Source organism: Papaver somniferum, unplaced genomic scaffold (genome assembly GCF_003573695.1).
Source record: "Papaver somniferum cultivar HN1 unplaced genomic scaffold, ASM357369v1 unplaced-scaffold_21, whole genome shotgun sequence".
NCBI classification, from domain to species: Eukaryota; Viridiplantae; Streptophyta; class Magnoliopsida; order Ranunculales; family Papaveraceae; genus Papaver; species Papaver somniferum.
The window spans coordinates 3437115-3462872 of NW_020631041.1; the positions used below are offsets into that span (position 1 = coordinate 3437115).

Consider the following 25758-nt stretch of genomic DNA (forward strand, 5'->3'; position numbering starts at 1 on the left):
AAAGTTAACTTTTTTGCTTCTAGAAGTCGTTTTAAAATTGTATATCCAAACTGACTTCTTGTTTTTCGATTTCTGGAAGTCAAAAATTAACTTCTTAATGTACATCCAAACGCGCTTTTAAAATTTGGAAAAATGATACGTTTAGAAAATTATAACTTATAATATAAGTTATGAGGCTTGGGCTGAAAATAATATGAGACTATGTCTGAATAGGTTATGAGACTATAATTTGGAGACAAGTCTCATAACTTATGTGCAATTTTCAAGTGGACATAAGTTATGAGGCAGATGAGCCCAAGCCTCATAACCTATCATTTTGGTCATAAATTTTATTCATGCATGAACCCAAGCCTCAGAAATTCTTTTGCGTAACTTGAAATTCATACAATTTTCTTGATTCAGGATTTTATTTTAAATAAAAAAAACTATCAGAAAATAAAATACATGTAGAAATGAAATCTCTTGATCTATTATTTTAAACATGAAACACTATTTACATAACTTAAAGCATTTAGTCAGGTCCATTTGGTTAAACATTTGAATCAATATCTCTTGTTGGAATGATGCATTGTCTGCTTATTTTGTTTGCTCGGCTTTGAACCAAATCTCTAAAAATAGTAATACTTATGTATCTTCTTTTTCTTATTCCAATAATCTTATTGTAAGTATCGACGTCACCTCTTTGCTCCCCGTCAATGATGCTTTGTTTTTGGAATTGAAAATAAGAAGAATAATTAAACAAAATTCAAGATAATGTAACTTTGTCACTTACAAATTTGTTTGGTCTGTTAAAGACGAAGACCGAACAAATTTGTAAGCAACAAAGTTATATTATCTTGATTTTTGTCTAATTATTGTTCTTAATTTCATCAACCTGTAAACTAACTTGTAATTTTTATACTTGTGTTGCCTTTTAATTTAACGATGTTGAAAATGCTTGTGTTGCCTCTTGGATATACTTGTGTTGATCAACAAAGTTAAAGAAGCTTTCTTAATTTATACTTGTGTTGCCTCTTGGATATCAGATGTTGAAAATGCTGGATATGGGATGATGCAGGTGAAGAACAAGCAGCAAAGTCTGGAATCTTCAAAGCTTCGAGCCCTGAAAAAGCTGAAGCTCTAGATCTCTTACAGGGTGCCAAATGTGCCAGAGATGAGGGCATATCTTGTTTCTGGTTGGAAGGTGACTGTGAAAGACTGGTAAATTTCATTCAAGGCAAGGACACTATGATGGAATGAAGGAATCAAAGGATTGTAAAAGAAGCTACAATGATTTTGGAAGAATGCACTAATTTCTTGGGTTAAGAATTCACTCACAGGACTGGCAATTCGGTGGCTGACAAGTTGGCGGTGGAGGATAGGAAATCTTCAATTTTTAATGTTTGGAAAGAAGATTTACCGGCTTTCTTAGATAATCTTATTAGGATAGATAAAAGGAGTAGCTCTAATGAATGTTGTAGTAGAAATACAAATGTAACAGGCATTACTGCAGATTTGTTGTCTGTCCTGAAGTGATATATTGACAACACTTCTTCTTCGGCCTTTCCTTATGTTTCTTTGGTGTGTTTCTGTTCTCTTTTTGTTTCTTCTGGTAATATATCCTATCTTTACTATCAAAAAAAAAAAAAAAAAAAAAATTATACTTGTGTTTATCAAAGCAAAAACAATCCGCTCTTACCGTAAAATGAACACTAAAGCCCACTAATTTATTGTACAAACCAGCTTGACACTGAAAGTGAAAATAGATGTGCATGCATGTGAGTATTTCTAGAAATTTTATTCATGGATTAAACATACCATATGGTTACAATCAATTGGACTGATCGCCTCGCCCATTTTCAAATCCTCATGAAATCTAAGTTATTGGCCTTCCCATTAAGTTTTTGAGCAAAGAAGTTTTGATAATATTTCTGCACCGTCTCTGTTCGGAATAATGCTGGTTTACATGATTGATTGATCAAGCTAAGTGCTGGGCCGAATTCTACATCTGAATTGATTGAGTGGAATGTAGCAATTGACAGCCTCTCTATTGTTGGATTTACCATTACCCTGTGCTCGATACTTGGATATGCACCATTGCTCAGAATCTGCCAACCCATCACAACTGTTAGCTCTTTCAAATATCTAAATTAATAATGCATAATTTTTTTCATGTCAGGTTAACGCAATAAAACGTGGAAAATGTGGAAAGAAATTTGTAACTATGTTGAACCTCAATCATGTCTCCGATATTGACAACCAGTGCACCAGGGATGGGTTTTACAGAAACCCATTTTCCATCTTTACGAATCTGAAGGACTTCTGTTTCGTTTAGCTGAAGTACAATCGTCAAAGCAGCAGCATCCGAGTGTGGTGATAAACCTATAACCTGCTGTGACTTAGGACAAGGAGGATAGTAATTTATTCTCATTCTTTGTGAGCAATCGTTGAATAACTCTTCCATCTCATCAGAATTCATCTTTAGAGCTTTAGCCATTTTTCCCAGTAGAGACTCATGGTCAGGTTTTTTAATCCCAGGGAGTAAACTTCCAACGCCTCCCTGCTTAAAGACAATTAAATCATTTAAGATTTAGGGAGAAGTACAGAACATTCTCTAACCTGACACGACTACGCCTTTGCAAAAGAGGAACTTATGTGTGTATACCTCAGTAGTAGCGATATCCCGGCGAATAATTGAGGCTTTCTCATGTTAATTGGTAGAGCTGTTATGTAAAACATGTCTGACCAATCAAGCTTCTCGCGATCTGAGACCACAAAGTGTTGTCCAAATCCCTCCATATTTCCTGGTTGTTGCCATATCTTTTTTTTCTCCTCCAACGGAAGTTCAAACAAGTTGCATATTTCCGACTTCAATTTTTCAATCACCAGAGAGCTAATTCCATGGTTTACCACCTAGAGGTCACAGAGCAAAGCATCATGTGAGAAAATCATATATTTTGCTAGTACTTGTACACAATCTATCAAAAAAAACAAATCAAAATGGATGTATCATCAAAGTTTCGGTAAAGTACAAAACTGGACATGATCAATTGCTGCAACTCAAAAGCCAGTCATAGCCTAGTCCATGTCGTGCATATTTACTGGTGCATCTAAAGGGAACTGCATTCAAAAGTATGTGTACAGTGATCCTCCGTGGGGGAAGTTCTGCCCCACCACAATGAAGTGTACGCTAAACAGCCTAAACATCATGTTTATGTTTTCCATTCGGCACACTTTTTTTTTTGATCGTGAAAAGAGATTGTATTAGAGAATTATGAATTATTTACAAACAGACCACAAAAATAAAAATTACAAGGGATACCCTCAACTGAGAGTAAGGAGTCAAAGAGACCCAAAAGACACAACGAAGCCCAAGAAACCAAACAAGATATTTCCCATAAAGTTAGAAGGCCCAAGACAGATGAAACCCTAACTAAAATCATCTTTTCCAAAGCCGCCAGTCACATTTTCCACCACCATTACAATTGCAGCACCGCCGCTTGCTTTTGTGATCGTCAGAGACCAGCATCGTTGCTGATTAAGAACTCAAGATCGGAATCCAAATCATCACCTTGGTTGGTTAAGAATTGATGTGAGAGATTGGTGATATGGGATGTATGAGCCACTTGATTATGTGGTCAACAGAAACCATCACATTTGTTGATTATGAATTGAAGATCGGGAGCCAAATCATCATCGGAAACCAAGACCTTTCTTGGTTAAGAACCGATGTGAGAGATTGCTGATAGGGGATGTATGAGAAGTCCTTAAGGGATGTGAGATGGGGTGTATAAAGAAGTGGTTGATGGAGGTTTCGTTTAGGTTGAGATTAAGTGTGCTTGTATTGGCTTTGATTTATGAAAATTAGTCAAGGATTTCACTGATGAAAAAGTAGTAAGATGGGAACTAAGATGAGGTGAGATTGGCAGGGGACAACATCGATCCAGGGATTTCAAGTGAGATAAAGGGAGAGAAAACTTCAATCAACCTTGTCTACTTGACCTTTTTTTCTTTTTTTTTTAACAGTCCAGACATTCCGGATGATTAACAACTAACACTACGGTGATAGAAGAGAGAAATAGTTGGAGTCCTGACTAGATCCGGACGGTGTTTTCTTTCTGGGGAGATTTCAGACGGGAGAGAGGGTTTCTTTTTGGGGAGAGAGGAGAGAGGGTTTGTGGTTTTACAACAGGAACAATAGATGGATTTCCGAATCGATTTAAGCTCAAATGGAACTGAGATTTTGTGGATTTGAAGGGAGTTAGTTGTGAATCAAGAAGAAGACAAGTGTTTAGAGGAGAAGAGTATAGGAAGAATGACGAAGAAGAAATTGTGTTGAGGTTGAGGGGATTGTCACTTCCGACAAAAATTAGTCTAATCAATCAGTCATTTCCGACAAAAATAAATATAAGTATGGTGTATACACGATTCACTATTTCAATAATAGTACGATTGGTTTGCTACAATGAATAGTTCTTTAATTTCCTCGGATTTAACAGTACCATAGATCTAAATTGAAGTTTTGGTAATAGCAAAAACTTTGGGATAGCTGGTACCTGAAAGAAGCCCCAGTGTTGGCAAGCAGAATGAAGATTCTCTAATTCAGAATTTGCAGATTCTGATTCTCCATAAAGTAGGCTTTCTAAGTCGATTATAGGTATATTGTTCTTAGCAGAGGAGTCGGCACTGTGATGATACTCATGATCAAGATTACTAGTACCACGGATGTATCGATCTGGGATTTCAGTGATCTTTTCTTTAACCAACTCATGAACCGAAGGCACGTTGACTATAGGTGAACTTCCGTAGCTCATTATTCTTTCCGTCAACGATCGGTTAATCACTTCTGGCTTTCAAAATATGAATCTGACTCTGGCAAGTTTATGTTTTGCTCGAATAAACTAAGATGGCGCTGTTGGCACATCACCTCAGATATATTCCTCCAAAAAAGTCTTCTATTTATTATGTCCGTGACTTTGTTTACTGTCTGCTGTCCCTGATAACCTTCATTTCATCCACCCAGTGCTGGGTTGAACGGATGCTCCATTTCCTGAGCCGTGTCCGTGATCGACTCGTGTGGGATACGGGACGCGTGGGATGCTGACACGACGCGTGTCCGAATTTGCGCGTCCTGCGTGCGTCTAGTTTGGACGCACTGATGACGCGTCCCACGCATTTTTTTTTCATTTTTATTTGAACTTCTTCCTTTATTTTTATTATTATTGTTCTAAGAATGCATTTTGATTATGCCGTGTGTTTAATAGTGACTGATTGTTTGACATTCGGCGTGTATAAACAAACGCTATCTTCTTTTTTTTTGAAATTTATACACATATAGCATCATTTTCTAATTTTTAGGGTCGAAATACGTGAATTTGTTGTATAAATACATGATTATATATAAATAATATATAAATAAAATATGTATATACGTGTCCGCGTAGTGTCCGCGTCCGCATTGTGTCCGCATCTATGGGTCCGCGTCTATGCAACCGAGACCCAGTGCGTTCTCGATGGTTGTCTTTGATATAGTTGTCCTTGTCCAAATTTACCCAAGGTGGCCTAGACTTACCCTGTCACTACAAAAAACTTGAGCATTGGCAACCAAGCTAGTTTGGTTGCCGAATATGAGTTTTTAGTTGCCAAACACATTGGCAACTAATGGTAGTTGCGGAGCCTAAGTTGTCGTATGGGGTGTTTCCAAATGTAAAGGCAATTACTAAAAATACATAGTTGCCATGGTTTCATTTGGAAACTTATGTTACAGGAGCCAAATACGTTACTTAGTTAAATGCAATTAATTAAAACCACAAAATTTTGCAGTTATTCTAGAGTTGCCAAACATATTAACAACATAATCATCGTAGTTGTCAGTAACTTTCCACATAATATGGCAACTAAATTAAAATCTTGTTGTGGATTTATTTAGCAATTAATTTGGTGGTAGCCAAATACTATGATTTCATAATTTCAATAGGTATAGACAATTAAGTTGAAGTTGATTGATAGTTATCGAATCGTTAAACAATTAAATTTACTAGTTGGCATATGGTTCCCAAATCATTCCGCAACTGTGATATTGTAATTATCACTCCGCAACTGTGATATTGTAATTATTTTGGTTGTATGCATGGATGATATTGTAATTAATATCAAAATTAATTATTATATTTATATGGTAATTAATATCTTCATTTATCTTGTAATTAATATCGTAATTAAACTCAAATAATTATCATAATTAATATAGTAATTAACCTCATAATTAGTTAATTACTATTTTTGATCATATCCTAATTAATAATTTTTTTGTATAATGTATGCATTGACAAAACAAATTAATAAAATGTGCATTTCATTTCCAGAACCAAGAGTAAAAAGTCATAACACCTTGGATGCTTCAAAAAGCCATACTACACGTTATCATCCTCCCTACCCTAATATCCTAATACTAGAAAAAAACAAGAAAGAAAAAAAACACAAAACAAAATAAAACATAAACTCATTCATCACTGGCTGGCCCACTCCGAACTGGGATCCTCCACGTCAGTCTTTCAAATAAAGAAAATCATTCATCATCCATGACACCTTCCACATTTCGATCCTCCATATCAGGATAGTCACGGATGTAGTTTTCATCCTCTAGGTCATCATAGTCATCCTCATCATTTTGACCTTCCACATCAAGATCCTCATCTCGCCCACTGACCTCTGCATCATCCTCCATTTCATCATCTGATACATCTGGTACAACCATGGAAGGATAATGTTTAGAAAAAAAACTATTAATTATATCAGTAAGCCGACGTGTTTCTCTTTTCTGTAGCATGTTTTCTGTCTGTAGAGACTCAATTCTTCCATTCAACAATTGTATTTCTATTTCCCTTAAATCAGCCAAACTCTTGTGAGTGTGAGAAGCTTTGCGACCACGTTTGTTAAGACTCCCACGTTGTTCATTATAGACAGTTTCATATATGTCAGATGGAGTTTTACTAGATTCTCCTCGCAGTGTTGCTTCTTTCATGTCCTCCATTGTTTTCTACATAAATTACAGATAGCTATACATGATCATATACTGTTGCAGAGATATATTTAGACACAAAATTCTAAGTAAATTTGTAGTATGTCTTACTTTCATCTCCTGACATTTCGGTGCCAATTTTTTAGAACCATGGGTTTCTGAAAACAAAATCACTGCATCACAAGGCTTGTTCTCCGCAATCTTTGAAGCAGCAAGCAGTTGCAAACAAACTAAGTAAGTTAACACTACACGGTATATAAAACACGGATTCGAACCAACATCAGTAGACAAAGAATGAGATACAATTAATGCATACCAAATCATATTCTACGCTGGCAAAACTTCTGTTGCCCGCACTATGATTAATTTCCTTTGCTTTAGCAGCCGCAGTCCCTCTGTCTGATTTTTTCTGTCATTTAAACTCCACCATCTGTTAGGTTAAGCAACTCTGCAGTGTATTCATAACATTTATAGCTTGATATTTTAAACATTCTACACATACTACAAGAGTCTCTTTCATGGAAAGTGAAAACTTCATTTTATTTGCGACAGTCTAAAACTAGGTATGCTACGCATATTTGACAATAGAAGAACAGATAGGAAGTTCAAATGCATACCCTTGCGGAAAAGAACACACTCCTAACTAGAAACAATAAATTTTCAAAGAAGCAATGAAATTGTATAAGGGGTGTATCACTAGGTGACATAAAATTGCATATGCTATCTAATTTTATGGTTATAATGCATCCACAAGTAAATTCAGAATCTAACACATAAGCAATGATAGTTTGATGAAAAGATCACATGTAACTGAATGTATATACCTTGAAATCTGGCGTGTCGAAAGTCTTGCACATATATATCCAATCCTCTTTGTTAATCTCCAGTTCAAAGGGTGGTTCGGAGGCCAAAGCTACCTCGTGACTACTAAGGTTTTGAATCTTTAGGTATGCTTTATGAATTTTGTGCCTATGCCTGTTATATGCATTCCTCATTATTTTCTTGATTGCTTCCTCTGGGTCTTCTCCAGTGCGAGACTTGATTGTAAAGTAGTCCTGTTTGAGAAAAAACTGATTAGCTGGGAGTTATAATTGACATTAAAACATCCGAATTATTGCTTTCACAAAAAATATTATTAAAATTGGAATAACACAGTGACTTCTAATACATACATAGAGATTTTTGATCACCCGCTGAATTTTTTCAGGAGGAATATCATCAAATGCATCGTAATTCAAGGGACAGTTCTGACTTTGCCTAGTCCACATGCACACTGAATTGATTGCGACTTCGTTTTTATAACCACATAGTCTACCTTCATAGAGATCCAATTCAAGTATTTGTCCCCTGAATTTGGAAAGTTCCTTCATACAGCTGCGCCCTCTTTTTTTCCTTAATGGTACAGCTGTTTAATATTAAAAATGAACATATAAGTGAACTCGCGCAAAAAAATAAAATGAAGTGTTCTGCATCTTTTATTTTCACATATGCATACATTTATACTTACTCGTTATTTCTGCAGTACCACATTCTTCATTTGATTGGGGAGAATTAGATGTTGAATGTGAAGGATGCTGCCACTGGAGGTGTTGATCTTCATGAGTATCATTTTGTTGTGGCTCATAGCGTGAAGTATTCTGATGCAAGATGTTTTGGTTTCTAAGAGGAGCGCCATTTGATGGTGTTTGAGATTGTCGTTGGGAAGATGAACTTCGACTACCCTGATGTTGTAATCCCAATGGTTGTTGCCGAGAAGAACTTGATACTTGAGTGTTATAAAGTTGATCTGATTGATGTTGGACTTGACGATGTATTTGCATATGTCCTGCATTTGAAGAATTGTACTCTGCCTCAAGTGATCTTTGTACCCTATTATTGCCGAGTCCCCTTGGAGATCTCCTTAAAGAATTAATAAAATCATTAGACCTGTTGGTTAGTACTCGATTACTACCAAGTCCTCTAGGAGATCTTCTCGGAGAATCAAGAAAATCATCATCAATTAGAGGTAACCTGCTTGGTGTTATAGGAAGACTTTGTCCACCCCTGTCTCGCGGTGGTGGTGAACGTGTTGGCAAGGGAGTGTTACGAGTTCTTCCTGATCTTTCTTCTGGTGGTTGAAGGTATTCTTCCTCCACTTGTTCATGGTCTTCGATTTGAGATGATGGTTGCTGATTCATTGGTTGTTGTTTCTTTCTACGAACTTGTTGGAATATTGATCCTCTTCTTGATTTTCCTGAACGCGATGGTGGTTCAACCAAATCCTCCAATGAATGGCGCACTGATTGTTGACGACCGAGTTGACTAGCCCTTCCTCCTCTATTCTTTACGCTACTTGTAGGAAAACAATGAATGAACAAATTAACACATGCTACACACTTCATTATATACCGTCATCTGACAATATAATTCTTACCGTAATTTGACCTCAATTGTCCAGGGGCTATGCCTATGTCGGAGCTCTCAATTTTTTTCTTGGAAAGTTGTTTTTTGGTTTGAGACATATGGAAAGGAATAAGAAAAGATCAGTCACGAAACCAAATCTGAATAGCAAGAATGATATTACAAAACTATAACAATCCTGTAGAGACAAGCATAGGATTAAGCAGGATAGCATACACCCAACTATTCTGCACAACCTGATGAATCATGTAGAGACAAGTATATAAAAAGGTTAACATACAAAGGCTCAGTTCCATCTACTTAGTACTACTACTATTACTACTGTTACTACCTTACACCTCTACCGATGGCGGTAGTGGTGGATTTTTTGCATTGACTAGCCTAGGCAAAGAGGGTGGAATTTGTCTTGGTGCGGGTGTCATTGCGATACTCATAGTTTTTATTGTTGGTGGGTTGTGGGTCGTATGTCATAGGGAAACACATATTGCTGTCACAACTATAGATGCATTATTTTCTGTTTTGAACAATAGGTGCGGGTGTCATTGCGATACTCTGTAGATGCATTATTTTCTGTTTTGAACTATTCTCCACAACCTGATGGAAAGGAACACCCAACTTAAGCAGGATAGCATACACCCAACTATTCTGCACAACTTGATTGATCCTATGTAACCCCAATTTTTTTTTGTTTTTTCTTTTTGAGGAAACTGTACTAGAGAAGCTCTAAAAAGCTACAGACAAGGCCAAATTTAGACCAAAACACTAGCCATCAAAATATGTAACCCCAATTTCAGATTCAGTTGAACAGGCGTAATATCAATTTATGAACACATGAATCAAATTAAAAATATGTAACCCAATCTCAGATTCAATCAAATAGCCTAATATCATTTTATGAACTCATGAATCAAATTAAAAACATGTAACCCCAATTTCAGATTCAATCAAATAGCCTAATATCAATTTATGAACTCATGAATCAAATTAAAAATATGTAACCCCAATTTCAGATTCAATCAAATATCCCAATATCAATTTATGAACTAATTAATCAAATTAAAAATCGTAAGTTATGTACCTTGTTGTTTTTGATCTCTGATAATTCCCCCAAAAATAAATAAATTTCTTTAACATCTCTGGAATGATTTTAGGGTTGAGATTTATAGCTTTTCCAAAACACCAAGCGGGAATAATCCCCGCCCAAAAGGATTTTCTTTTGATTTTCATCCCGCCCAAAAATTGTTAGGGTTCAAATCGAAAGTTTTTGGACCGACATTATTACCACTTGATATCTTCTTCCAATCCTTATCAATATAATCAACACAATCATCCTACGGCGATGCAGATATATTTCCAAAACTGTAGTACAATACCCTAATTTTCTGCCAAAATTTCCTCTCGAGGAGAAATTTTCTACCTAAGATAGAGATGGGGAGAAATACGCTGGATCTGGAAGAAACTAGGAGAAAACTATGTTTCGATGTGAAACTGTGATTATACATCTCTGTCGCCTACTTGATAGGTTGAGGAAGATCTAATGGTTATTTTACAACCACGTGTAAGCACGTCAATACAGTTCACTGACACGTGCCGTGGGCATGGACACATGGTAAATTCACAGCACATGCCTCCTCACCCTCTAGTGGACATGGGGAACAGTACTATAACATATCATTCATGTTAGACCAAAAATCTCGTCTGTAACCTATGATTCGATAATTGAGAAGGAATCTTGGAAAAAATAATGAACTTGAGAATTGTTAGAAACATTTGACTCATCAAAATTTTGAATAATTATAGTATGGGAATTAAAACGACCTCAATGTTGGTCGACCTCACTCATTTTCACCTGAACTTTAATAACAACATTAGTCAACATTGGTCGAACTCACTCAGGGGGATACATGTGTGCACTTTGGTGATCTAAGTCAAATAGTGAATCCATGTTTCTTGTCTTTCTTATCGGTCTAAGTTTCGTTATTAGTTTGATGACTTTAGACAGGGGAAAAAATAATGTCGAGTTAGCGTCCTTTATTTCTCATTTTTAGTTTTTTTAAGTGAGGTTAAGGGAAAAACATATACTAGGATGAGAGGATAAAAAAAACAGAAAGAAATATAGTTAGGTATTCTCTTTATTTTTCAAATTATATGATAGATATTTCAATAATATAGTTTCGTAGTTCTTTTTTTAAATTTACTTATGTAAATTTTTATGTACATATAGTGAGATTAAACAGATTATATAGAGTCGTATAATCTTTCCTTGGAATCGATTTATGTAAATATCTAAGCATATCCATTGAGATCTAAAGAATTCTTGAGCTGGGTGAATATTTCAACAAATTATAAAGACCCCTAACTAAATTACACTCGAATTTTATTGGTTTATTTGGATATCCACCCATTTCAGAGTTAGGATTATTAGAAATCTATCTAAATCTTCTTCTTCCTTTTTTTGTTTTCTACATCTTTATGGATTTTTGAATTAGGGCTTTTTTAATCTCCAGAGAGTTTTTTTTCCTCAGCAAAATAAGATATTTGTTTTATTAATCAATAATTCATTTTCTTCGTCTAACCCCGTTGTTCAATTCTATCTTTTCAATCTGCAGATGCCTAAGAAACAATCTTCCATCACCTACAAAATCAGTTTGCCTTCTGCGTTAGCAGGTACAAAGTTATTTGTCTTAACCGTCGAGCTAGTTCCAACCCAATTTAGTGTACACAATTAACATATATCTTCGAACTTGGTTATAATAAGTATGCGCTCTTAAGCCATGGCATCCTGTTTAAGCTTAGTCCTCTTGAGTTGGGTTGGGATGCTAACTCCACCAATACTTTACAAAAAAATAAATTTGAAGTTTGAATCATGCATGGTATTTACCATTAACCTTTAACGAAAAATAGTGAATTAAAGATAAAAGAGGACTTAAGAATTGAATAGAGTTTTGAAATATTTATCATTCAATTTTGCATAATAGTGGAATCTAGTGTCTTGGTTACCTCTCGCACGCATTGTTAATAATTCTGTATATAATTTTATTAAACCTTTAAATTTAATCTTCACAAGTCCGAGAGTTTGAACCTCGTTACTACAACCCACAATCAAAATTCTTAATCAATTGGCGTCGCCGACGCGGATTTGTGCTTAGGTAGAATTTTTAGGTTTATCTTTTTTTTTTTAACTATTATTTGTTCCTTTTTACGTTTCTTTTTCATAACCTATTAGTCTCCAAAGTATTTTACCAAATTTTATTGGAATTCCGTCCATTTTCTCGACTATCTGTTTATTTCACCTAATGTCCATCGATTTTAGTCAATTTTATCCTACGTCACTTGTATTTCTTCAATTTCTTTGGTATTCATCAGTATAGCCCAATATCGCTCGATTTTGCTGAATTTCACTCGGATTCTTTTGAATTTTCCCTTAAGTGCATCAAATTTCACCTAATATATCCACCATCTTCATTTATTTTTGAATGTTTGGATATGATACCATAATATATCAAAATTCATCAAGTGATCCAAAATTCGCATTAGAAACCATAATATTTGCAATTATTGAACGAAAATCTTCCTTTTTACCAGACTTTTATTGTAACTCGAAATCTCACCCGTGAATCAAATAGGTATACAGTCTAAAACTAGGTATGTTACGCATATTTGACAATAGAAGAACAGATAGGAAGTTCAAATGCATACCCTTAGAGCGTCCGCAGTGGGCGACTAAACCCAAAGTATATTTGGTCTAGGACCAAGACTAAACCCAAATATAGTCGGTATAGTCCACGCTCAACCACCAGGCGAACGTATAGTCCCGACCCACACCAGGCGGTGGCATAGTCCACGCCCCACACCAGGCGAACGTATAGTGCACGCGCCCATTTTTGTGTGTGTGGGGCGCGTGGTTTTCACCATAAGATCTTGGGTATCAAGATTTGGTCATCAGATCTCTTTGATGGTGATAGGTGGCTTCCATCTATGGCAGTGAGGTACTCCTATCTTATAGTCCAGCTACACCAAATAGTACGCTGGGCGAAACATAGATTACTCAGTCCCGATGTTTCTTTCTCATCTTCATGATATACCCCAGTCACCTCGTTGATATTTATCTCAACAACTACTTCCTTCGGTTCCCCATCTTCTTTCTTCAATTTCACAGGGATTTCTCTTTTCTTCTTCATTGACTTCGAGATTTCTCTTTTTTTCTTCACTGACTTCGATTGGATGAAGAAGTTGTTGAAACTTGAAAATCAAAGGATTCCATCAAAAGTTAGGGAAAAAGGTAACTGTCTTCTGTAATTTTTTCTTATAACTATGATTTCGATTTCGGTAATGGTTTTATTTTTAATCAATTGTTGAATAGAACCCTCTGGTGGTTGATTTCTGGGTGTGGGTTGTGATTTTGGTTCAGATTTATGTTATTGTTGAAGATTTTAAAAACTAACTCCCTCAAGACTCTCTATAACTATAAAATGGATTCAGAGTTTAGAGATAACTCTCATAGTCTCATATCAATCTCCCCCTCTTTTCAATTTAGTTAAAAGAGTCACTTTTCCTTCTTGATTTTACTGATCCGTGCTCTTTTTGTTTGTCTACTACCAGGTTTCCAACTAAGCTGGAAAGGGCTTTGATGTGACGAATTTCTGGTAATTGCGCTCCAATCCTTAACTTATGCCTATTTTTCTCACTAATTTGACTTGCATAGGTTGCTAAAAATTTAAATTTGTATACTATAGATTCATATTATCTGTTTGTTGGTTTGACTTTAATCTAAGATCTCTTCTTGTATTTTGTAATTTTAATTTATACAATCACTATTTTTGCATCCTTTGAAGTCTTACTGTAATTACTTTAGGTATCTGCGTAAGTTGAAGTCTTATGTGCGGAATAAAGCTTGCCCCGAAGGATCGATGGCTGAAGCATACCTTATAGATGAATGTATCACTTTTTGTACGCGTTACTTGAATAGTGTTGTTACAAAATTTAATAAACTTGAAAGGAATGAGGATAATGAGGCGCCACAACCTGATGATCGATTAATAGTTTTCAAACAATCCGGTAGGCCCGTTGGAGCTGAAACTTGGGGACAGCTTACGGAGTCAGAGATGAAACAAATCCAACTTTATGCTTTGCTGAATACCAAAGAAGTGCAGCCATATGAGGAGTGCGCGTGCTATTTATTTGTGTTCTTCTAGCCATTAACTTGTTCAAGATCTCGTAATATTTTAGCACTGTTGTGGTTACACCTCTGATGATGAGGATGAGTATGAATTTGATGATAATAACAACCGCGATGATATGGAATTTTAATAGTGGTGAGCATTATTTATCGAGATAATTTTCCCTTATGCTAATCATATAATTAGGCAGGACAAGCGTGTAAGCTATTTAATCATGTTCAATCTAGTTAAACATATGTTAAAAAAAGAAAACTAGGTTCTTTGAGTGTATTCGTGCGTGACATGGATCGCCATCTCTGTACGTTCATTCTCACACGGATTGCCATCTCGACCGTTCAATATAATCTTGGCACTACAATTTCCTTTGGCGCCCAAAAGTTCGGGTGATTGGAGTATGGCGGCAACTTCGCGGGCGAATTCTATTTTCGCGCCTTAAATTTGTGTCCCACCCAAACAATTTGGGGAACAAACAAATATCTATACCAATACCCAAAATTGAAACCTGAAGTCTCTGAACACCCTTTATTTTTTTGGTATAGTCTAGATCGCTCTCTCTGTACGAAACTTTTACTTCACTTATGCGAACGACTTCAAATCTCTCTTCCTGCAGGAGAAACTTAAGAAAATTACAGTTGATGATATGTTGAGAAAAAGATGTAGGATTTCCACTTGATGGGGGAAGAAACGAAACACGAGAAAGTTTGATGGGGAAGTTATCAGAAAATTTTCCTTCTCTACTGACAGTTGCGTTTGACCTCAAGTTAAGTTTCTTACATTTCAAATGCTATTTACATATGCTTATGTGCTGTTTGAAAAAATTACTCTAAGAATTTTCTCTCAGATTTGGTTAAGCTGATTTTTGATGAACTCGATCTGTGCTGCAGATGGAGGTTAGATTTTTAATCAGATTGTTTGAAATAGGGATAACTTCAGAAAACAAAAGGTTAGAAACGAGATTGATTGCTTTTTCTCATAATTTATGAATAACCATCTCAAATACTGAAATTATAACTGAGATCTAGCTGATTTGGGGGTTTTCAATTGATTGGGTGTTTTCAACTGATTTGAGATTTTCAATTGATTGGGTGTAGTTTGTCTAATTTATTTGTTACTTGATCGATGGAAACTGATTTTTAATTGACCCATATTTTTAATTTCTATATGATTTTTGTTATTTGCTGCAGGTAAGTCTTTGAGTACAAGGGCGTTCATATATATCCCCAGCTCAGTTGCATTTGCTGGACAAGGTATACTGAATATATCACATGATTGCTTGATCTTTATCACTTATTGGTGTATGGTGTCAGATATTAAGCGTTAGGAGAATTTTTATCCTCTTTTCTAGTGGTAATTCGAACGGTTGAATTTAAAATTCCTTTTTTTAGGTTCAAATTTGACTCGAGATTATGCAACAAATTTTGGCCGAATATTGGCATTTTAAGTGACAAGTTTTACCGACTTATGTTAATTGAATTGAGAGGTACACTGTGACGAAAAATAGATTGTATCGAAAATGAACCCGGTATTAATATGTCTGTAGAATCTGCTAATTAAGTGATCTGAGTAGAGGTAAAAATTCTTTGTTAAAAAAAGAAAGGTTAGTTTGTTAAACAGTGAACTCATTGTGTAATTGATGCAACAAAGATATTCCATCTCTTTGTGATCCTATTGGAAGGGTTTGTTCGGTCCTATAGCTATATTAATGGCTTCATAATGTGTCTATTTTATGTTCTTCTTTTTTTGGTTTATTTTCATCTTTTTTTTCTATATAAGTTGTTTCCCTGCTAGTCACAAATTACTGCTTCACAAGTAAGAGCCGCGATCTTGATTGTCATAATGTTGTTGAAGGACTCTACCGGGACTTGTTTTGTTGTTGTTCTATGAAGTTTCACCAGTGGTGGGTTTTTCCCGTGCTTGTAGTATTTTGGGTACATTTATTTGGTCACAAATTCGAGAAATTACTAGTATTTGCAAGTGTTTTGTAGAACCTATTTAGCATGGTTTGCTTTCCCGTTGAAACTTAACTGGTGATGAGAGGCAACAACTGGTGTTCTTTCTTTAAATCTATTTTCTGAGCATATTGAGTAATTATTTACACAATACCTCTGCTTAATATGGTTTATGTTCTATTAATAATTAGAAGTCGTTGATCGGAGATTTTGCTTTCCTGTTCAAAATGCTTACATCCTATTGCACCGAGTACATTGACTCTGCACAACAGATTTTGGAGAAGAGAAAGCTGAATCAAACGTTACTAGCAAACCACAGTACATTGCTTGACTTGCTTAAAACCCCTCATCTTGTAGACACATAAGTGTTTTTTTTTTCTTTTCATTTTGATTGAAATTCACGTCATTCAGTAACTAGTGGAGACTGTATCAGACCAATTTTCAAGGACTCAAAGCTTCTTCTTGCTGTAGATGTGTCAGGAATTGAAATTACGACGAGGCCTGGATTTGGAAAATGAAGATGGTGTCTGAAGATATACTACTGCAGACCTTGTCAAAGAAAGTCATAGGTAACCTAAAAGAAAGAAAATTTCCTGGGAAGAGTAATGTGAAAATTTTGGACCTACCAGCTTCAAATGCCGCTGGTGCTTTTGTTCATGGGTTCGAGGACCAAATCTCTGAGGTAATTCTATTAGTATTTGAAGTTTTATTAATTTGAGCGTAAACCCATGATAACACAATATGCTTTGTTCTCTGGCTTGAACTCAGCTTTCTCACACACTGCGCTGTTCTTATTGCTATGGTTGAAGGTGAGGAGGTCAGCCGTTAATTCCTTGGGGAAGCTTATAGCTTTCGCTGTCCAATTTGCTAATGTTGCCTTCAGTTTGTTAATGGACATGTTGAATGACCATTCTATGGTTGTTCGGTTGCAAGCATTGGAGACAATGTATCATATGGCGACCTGTGATCGTCTGAAGGTGCAAGAGGCACACATGCATGTGGTATTCCTCCTGTCCTTATATCTGTATAATACATTAAACCAAGGAGTGGATTAAACATAATACATGTATTTGCATTTCTGGATCACATCGTTGGAGCCACACATGTAACAAGAGAAGTTGTTGATTTTCAATAAGTTAGACCTATCAATTATCTCATATCTTAGACTTCGCCTATTTCACAGTTTCTTGGTACCCTGGTGGATACAAGTACCTTGATTAGGCGTGCAACCAGAAAAGTCCTCCGCTTACTGAAACTGCCATTCATGAAGATTGTTAAATCCTCCATGAATGGCCTTCTTATTAACTTGGAGACTTATCCTGAGGTGTGTACAAAATTTTCTTGTAGTTTTATTCTGGTTGACACTTCATGGGTTCAAACAAATTTTAGTTGAAATTTCTTAAATGACAATAACACACATCGGTGCATGCCTTGGAAATTTTCCTGACAGTAGCTAATGTTTCGTGCAGGTCTTGATGATCTTCGAGATTGAACGAATAATGTCCAGCCCAGCATACTGGAAATTTTCTCTTGTTGTGTTAATTTTTAAGAGCATAAATCCTATCACAGCTCCCTTTAGAGCATAGACATTTGGTTCCCTGTAATTGATTACCTCTCCCATAGCTCTTGCCTTGGTTGTCGATTAGATATACCACCTGTTAGGACTTTGTCTCGCCGTGAAAGTTGAGCTAAGAAACTATTCTGAAATTGGATACATACTTGGCACTCGGGAAGATATGATGATTCATTTTTTTAATCTTTGTACCTTTAAGAGTCTTTCAGGGCGCTCATTTCCTTTACCATTTCCATGAACGATAATTTAACCCGAGCGCTAGAACAATCTGAATTACATATTTCATTGTTAAAACTTTTATTTTACGTCAATACCTTGATAGTGACGACCATCTTAATTTCCTTCTCTACTGTCTGGTTAAGGAATCTCGAAAGGGATGATGAGTAGTAGTCAGAATTCCTCTACTTAAAATCAACATTTTCTTGTGTTTTAGAAAGACTGATCGATGCTGATTGCAAATCAAAGTGTTAAATATCTTTATTTAAATTCTTATTCAATTGATGGAAACTCAATGAAATTTTCAGAGGATACTCTTACATAGGTGGTGTTATTTAATGCTCAAACCTTTGACAATCGCAGTTGCGGGCTTTAGTTTCCGAAAATTTAAGCAACTAGTCAACTGGTTAATTGTCGAAGCTTAATTGCTGAAAGAGCGGTTTAGACAACTTATATATCCTTAGTTGGTGTTTTAATTTGCTTAGATGTCTGAGGCCACTGGTGTATTTTATGTAGTTGCCATTTGTTTGTTGCTGAAGTGTTTGGAAACTAGTCCAAACCATAGTTGCGATTAACCTGTTGCCGACGTATACAGAAACTAGCAGTTGCCTTTGCTTAGTTTCAAAAACATTAGGCTACTAAAGCATTTCATATTGTTGGCATATGTTAGTTTCCAAAATGTTCAGAAACTAACAAAACTAATAGTTGCCATTAAGTTATTGCCAAAGCATATAGGAACTACTAGTTGTCATTGACTAGTTCCGAAAGCATTTGGCAACTAGTAGTTGCGAGATTTTAGTGGCCTTTGATAGGATTTTTTGTAGTGTGTGTTATCCAATGGTTTATGGATAAGCATCTCTGGTGGTAGCAGGCCAACTACAGACTACGTGCATAGGAGTGAGGAAACGAGGTATTATAATTAACTTTGAAAATTAATTAAAGTTATTAAATTAGGAAAAAAAAACAATCAAACAAACATCATGCAACTGTCAAAGACTGCATATTTGTTTTGGAATTTGGTATATTGTATATGTATAACCTCCAGCAAAGACGACATCAACATGATAACAACGGAGTTAACGAATATTAGACCAACTTTTGGTTACCAAGAAAAGGGGAGGAAAAAAAAACTAATGAAAATCAAGAAAATTTATTAAATTATAATCTAGCCGAAGTATTAAGGAACTACTAGTTGCCTTTGACTAGTTTCGAAATCATTTGGTAACAAATATATGCCAATACATGAAATACACTAGTAGCCTAATGCTTTGCGAACTAGGCAAAGGCAACTGTTAGTTTCTATATTGTCTGGCAACACGTCAATCACAACTATAGTATTCATTAGTTTCCAAACTCTTCGGAAACAAAGAGATGCCAACTACATATAATGTCCTAGTAGCTTCACACATCTAAGCAACAAAAAACACCAACTAACGCAAGATTAGTTGCTTAAACCACTCTTCGGCAACTAAGCATTGACAATTAGCCGATTGCGTATTATAATACGGATGACAACAAGTCATCTGGAGTATTAATTTTGTAACCTAAAGAAAGTTAGATTAAAGAAAATACAAGGGAAGGATAAGAATATCTCCCAAATTTCATTAAGTTTGCGTTAATTTAATAAGAATTTCCTAAATTGTAACACTTTGATTTGCTATCACATTCTTGATCAGTCGTTTTGAAAACAAGAAAATGTTGTTTTCAGTTAAGGAATTTCGACTACTACTCTTCCCTTTCGAGATTCCTTAACCAGCCGACGGTAGGTATAGAAATTAAGATGGCAGACACTGTTAGGTATGCGATGTACAAAAGTTTTCACAGTGAAATGTGCAACTTAAATCCTTATAGCACTCCGGTTAAACTATTGTCATGGAAATGGTTCAAGAAAACGAGTGCCTTGAAACACTCTTAAAAGTTTACAAAAGATTATAGGATTCATGAAAGACTTAAAAGTTCACAAAAATTAAAAGTTTGAACTGTCCTGTCTTCCCAAATGGGAAGTACCCGATGTCGGAATAGTTTTGTAACTCAGCTGCAGTTTTTGTAACTCAACTTTCGCAGCGAGAACAGTCCTAACATCAAGTAGTGACACCTGTGCATCGTTCAGAAACTTGTAAAAATTGGAGGCGTCATAGTTCATTTCTTGCAGCAAATCAAACATTTCGCCGTCATGGTCGTCCTGCACCACATTTCAAGTATCGGTAGTTTCCCTCACCTGGTCCTCCCCTTCTCCATGGTGTATATCCAATCGACATATCCCGGCATAAACCCATTCCACATAATATGTCCTTGCACTTCAGACACAAGATATCTGTTATTGTTGGCCTCCTTGGATTAGGAAACCGACTCATACTAGGAAACCATGATCAATTTAGGTATCCCATCTTAATATGGTAATTAACTCAAACTAAGAATTTAACCTAAACTAGGAAACCCACGTTTCCTTACAATAAAGACCATCAGAGAGACAAAGGAAGGGTTGGTTTAGTAATTATATAGTAAGGCGTCGCTAGGAATTCTAGTGAGGATTAGAGTGACACTGGGTGAAATTGATGAATAATCAGAGAAATTGATGGAATCCAGGTGAAGTCACGTGAAATTCAGTAAGATTAATGGATGTGTATAAGCCGAGTCTAAGACAAGTTTATATGACCTTATAAATTATGTTCAATCTAACTGGGTGCGCATAGAGTTTTACATAAGTTAATGTGCAGAAAGACTTATACAACTCCAAAACTTGTGCAAGACAAGTATACGACCCTATATAATTCATAAATCAGTTCCTTGAAATACCTTACTAGAATATCCATGATTTATAAGGACTGATACAACGACCAAAATCGCTTAAGATCCTTTTGTCATAAATGAAAAAAAATATAAACCTAGCATTTCTTATACTTACAAATAACTAAGCATTCGACCAAGTGCATTTTCTTTTTGTTTTACAAAATTCGTTCAACCTCATCGGATATGCTTGGCTATTTACATAAATTGATTCCAAGAGAAAAGATCATATGATTTTAGATGTCGTTCATATACGTTGAAGGTAGATGATATTTTGAATTCAAATTCAAGTCGTTTTCTTGTAATTTATTTTCACTCTTTTGCATTCCTGCAAAATGGTTGCATTTTTTTTTGATCGAAAAAGAACATAAGTTGATTCCAAGTCAAATTTAATCAACTCAGGTATTCGTTTGATCTCATCAGGTATCTTTTTAAATTTATATAAGTGAATTCCAAGAAAAATTCATTTAATTATATATTTTGTTCTTTTATATTGGAGGTTGATGGTAAATATTGAATTTCAAATTTTACTTAAATTAATGTTTTGTAATTCATTTTCTTTTTTTATACTTATCCATTTTTTTTAATAAGAAAAGAATTTAGTGCCAATAAATTTCACGCTAGATCACTGTACCATCATCTACTAATTTTTTACAGTTGAACCGTTGTCGGTCGGTTTTTTTTGTTTTTTTTGACAAATATGCATTTATCTAATTTTTCTATGTCTTCACTAGAGTGTGAAGCATGTATTAAGAAACACGTGCAAGAGGAATACGAAGGTCGACGGATACTGTACACGTGGCTGTTGATAACCATTAGAGTTTTCTCAAACAATCGGATAGGTGTCGGAGCTAGTATAATTGTCCAACCTGCTACACTGTATGATGCCCAAATAGATATGATCACCCAACCATAACCCTAATCTCTTCACTTCCTCCTCCTGTTCTGCGCCGCTTTCTCAACTCTCTCTGCATACACTAGTAATCCATTTTTTTTTTATACTTTGGCTCAAACTATTGTTGCACTTAACTAGGTCGATCACATACATCATTGGCTTAACACTGGCTCGTTTTCATTTTACACGTGAAACAGGTTTTGGCTTTTTATTGTAATGTGAACTCTAACCGATATTTTTTGAGTAGGAGAAAATCCTTTACTCAGCATTGTATGTAAAGGGTGGACTGTTTGTTGGGAATTGGGATGCCAACTCATGCCTCAAAGTGCGGCCAAGTAATGATAGTAAGCTTTTTCATTTGAGTCCCAATTTCTACAAATTTTTATTCATGGGTTAAACTTAAAATAGCCAAACCAATACAGAAAAAGATGATAACCAGTGCCGATACCAATTACCCTAAAAACAATTAACTGGACTGATCAATCCTCATGAAATCTAGGTTATTGGTCTTCCCATTAAGTTTTAAAGCAAAGAAGTTTTGATAGTATTTCTCCACAGTCTGTCTACGGAATAAAGCTGGTTTACATGGAGGATTGAGCAAGCTAAGTGCTGGGCCAAATTCTGCATCTGGATTAATTGAATGGAATGTGGCAATTGAAAGCCTCTCTATTGTTGGATTTACCATTACTCTATGCTCGATACTTGGATAGGCACCATTGCTCAGAATCTGCCAAACAAGTACTATTATTAGGTCTTTCAAATATTTGAATTAATGCATATTTTGTTGTCAGGTTAATGCAATATAAGGAGAAAAATGTGTAAAGAAATTCGTAACACTATTGTGTTACCTCAATCATGTCTCCAATATTGACTACTAGTGCACCAGGGATGGGTTTTACAGGAATCCATTTTCCATCTTTACGAATCTGAAGGCCTTCTGTTTCGTTAAGCTGAAGGACAATCGACAAAGCAGCAGCATCTGAATGAGGTGACATACCTAAGACCTGCTGTGACTTAGGACAAGGAGGATAGTAACTCAGTTTCATTCTCTGTGAACAATCATTAAATAAGTCCTCCATCTCATCAGAATCCATCTTTAGAGCTTTAGCCATTTTTCCTAGTAGAATCATGTTCAGGTTTTTTAATCCCAAGGAGTAAGCTTCCAACGCCTCCCTGCATAGATCACTTAAGGTTAACGGAGCAGCATATGCCTTCAAAAGTGGCACGAGTGTCCTTTGCAAAAAGTGAAACTGTGATTATTGAGGAATTTATGTGTATACCTTAGTAATAGCGGTATCCCTGCAAATAAATGAGGCTTTCTCAATTCAGTTGGTAGGGATGTTATGTAAAACATGTCTGACCAATCAAGCTTCTGGTCATCTGAAACCACAAAGTGTTGCCCAAATCCCTCCGTATTTCCTGGTTCCTGACATAGTTTCCTTTTCTCCTCTACTGGAAGTTCAAAGAAATTCTGTATTTCTGACTTTAGTTTCTCAGTGATTAAAGAGCTAATTCCATGGTTTACCACCTAGACACAGAACAAAACATAATTTGAGAAAATCATTCATATGTTGCCAGTTCTTGTACACAGTTATTATCAAAAAGTAAGAAACAGAAAGGACATCCAAGTCAACAAGGTAAATTAAACGGTCAAGTACCTAAATATAAGAGAATCTCCCGTGAGACCTTAAAAAATTCCTATATTTTAGGCCACGTAGGATTTTTTTGTGTTTTAACATAAAGACTGGGTACATGACCAAGTGGAAGAACACAAAAGGCAGGCTTAATTTTAGTATATGTGGCATGTACGTAGTTGTATGTCCTAATCAATTTTCTTAAGACTTTACCTGAAAGAATCCCCAGTGCTGGCAAGCAGAATGAAGATTTTCCAATTCAGAATCTGCTGATACTGGTTCTCCAGATAGTAGGCCTTTTACGTCGATAACAGGTATATTGTACTTAGCTATGGAGTCGTCACTGTGATCAACAGGTATATTGTACTTAGCTGTGGAGTCGTCAGTGTGATCAAGATCACTAGTGCGGATGTATCGATCTGGGATTTCAGTGATCTCTTCTTTGACCAACTCATACACCGAAGGCACGACTATAGGTGGACTTCCACAGCTCATCATATCGATTAATGACTTCCGGCCGTTTGAAATTATCTGACTCTGTTAATTCTATGGTTTGTTTGCATAACCAAACCATAGCTACTTATAAACTAAGATAGGGTTGTTGGCACTTGACCAGAGATATATTAATCTCCCAAGTCTTTCTGTTTTTATATGGAAAATGTAAAAATAATTAGGCAAACATCATGCGACTGCCGGGTAGTAAACCGAAAAATAAACAAATTTATATTGCATGCATTAATGGTCAGGTAATATTGCAATTTGGTATATTGACATATTGTATAGAGCAATGCTGTCCCGCACAGACGTTAAGATAAGCAAACAGGTCATATGCCGTTGGATGTTTTTATCTACGGTTGGATAAAATACAGTCTATCCTTCCTTAAAAACTACAGCCGTCAAACTTTAGATATTAGAAATAGGTCCCTCTAAGAAGTATCGTCCAAAAATCAATGGCTTCTTAATTAAACCATTCCTCCTCCGTTCACAGTATTTTTCAGTCAAACCAATACCAAAAATGTGGGATAGATATTATGCGATTAAAGATGATGATGATTGAAGCTCATAGATCACACATAAATATACTTATGCAATGATAGAATTGAAGATGATGAAGATGACCATTAAATTTTCTATCTCTATGATGTTATTTACTCATGTTTTCGATTACCTGGGCTTGTATATTGGTTCTGGTTGGGGAAACTTAGGGGGTAATAATCTGATCTTGGGGATGCAGGGCAACATTAATTTTGTGCTTATGCAACAACAAAAAAAGAAAAAAAAAAGGATGAATTAGGGAAAGTTGGCAAAATCTAATCATGTTATTGTATAAGTCAATTAGGGATTTTTTTTGTCTAAAATCATGTTCACGTTCAACTTCAGTTCTGTATCAATGTTAATGTTTTCTTATCAAACAAATTAAAAAAATAACAGTTTGGCGTATTATAGAATCGTCAACAATCTCTCAGAGAAGGAGTAGAAAGAAATGATTTTTTTTTCTTTTCCTAGTAGGTCTATATCTAATGTATGCAGTGGAAGAAGATCTCTTCATTTTCTTCCTTCAGAAAACTATGACCAGCTTACTGTGCGTCTGTGCCCACGAAGGATTTTTTTTTTTTCTTGTTCTTTTTGAAACACACGAAGGATTAATAAACAAGAAACAAGATCAAAGGAGAAGACATAAGATAGATAAATATACATTCTTGGGGCCTATTTTTAATATCTAAAGTTTGACAGCCGTAGTTTTCAAGGAAGGATATATTGGATTTTATCCAACCATAGATAACAAAATCCAACGGCATACGGCCTGCTTGCTTATCTTGACGGCTGCGCGGGACAGCACTGCTCTATTGTATATACTTAAGCTCCAGGGACCAGCGAAGGCAACATGATACCAACAGAGTTAACAAATATATTCTATCTGCTCGATGATCGTCTCAGTGTGACAGTGAAGGAAAACCTAATTAGTTCAATCATTCAGTGCTACAATTATATGTTCTCTACCTAACGAATATTAATAATTTTACGACTTTGATTCGTTTGTTTTTGGACTGGCCTTAAGGTTTTGATTCCCCGACTTTCTAAAGTATTCCCTGTCCGGAAATACACAAATAAAAATTCTCCTGC

General features: G+C 35.7%; 1 protein-coding gene and 1 pseudogene across 1 annotated transcript; both read right to left on the reverse strand.

The window, feature by feature from the left end:
• Positions 1-1667: 1667 nt before the first annotated feature.
• LOC113340294 lies at positions 1668-4859 on the reverse strand (annotated as a pseudogene).
• A 17498-nt stretch (positions 4860-22357) lies between these two features.
• On the reverse strand, positions 22358-24254 carry LOC113340328 (protein SRG1-like). Its single transcript, XM_026585532.1, has 4 exons — positions 23848-24254; positions 23281-23528; positions 22849-23173; positions 22358-22727 (listed from the first exon to the last, which is right to left on the reverse strand). The coding sequence occupies exons 1-4, from the start codon at positions 24130-24132 to the stop codon at positions 22467-22469; spliced, it is 1119 nt and encodes a 372-aa protein (XP_026441317.1). The 5' UTR covers positions 24133-24254; the 3' UTR covers positions 22358-22466.
• Positions 24255-25758: the final 1504 nt, after the last annotated feature.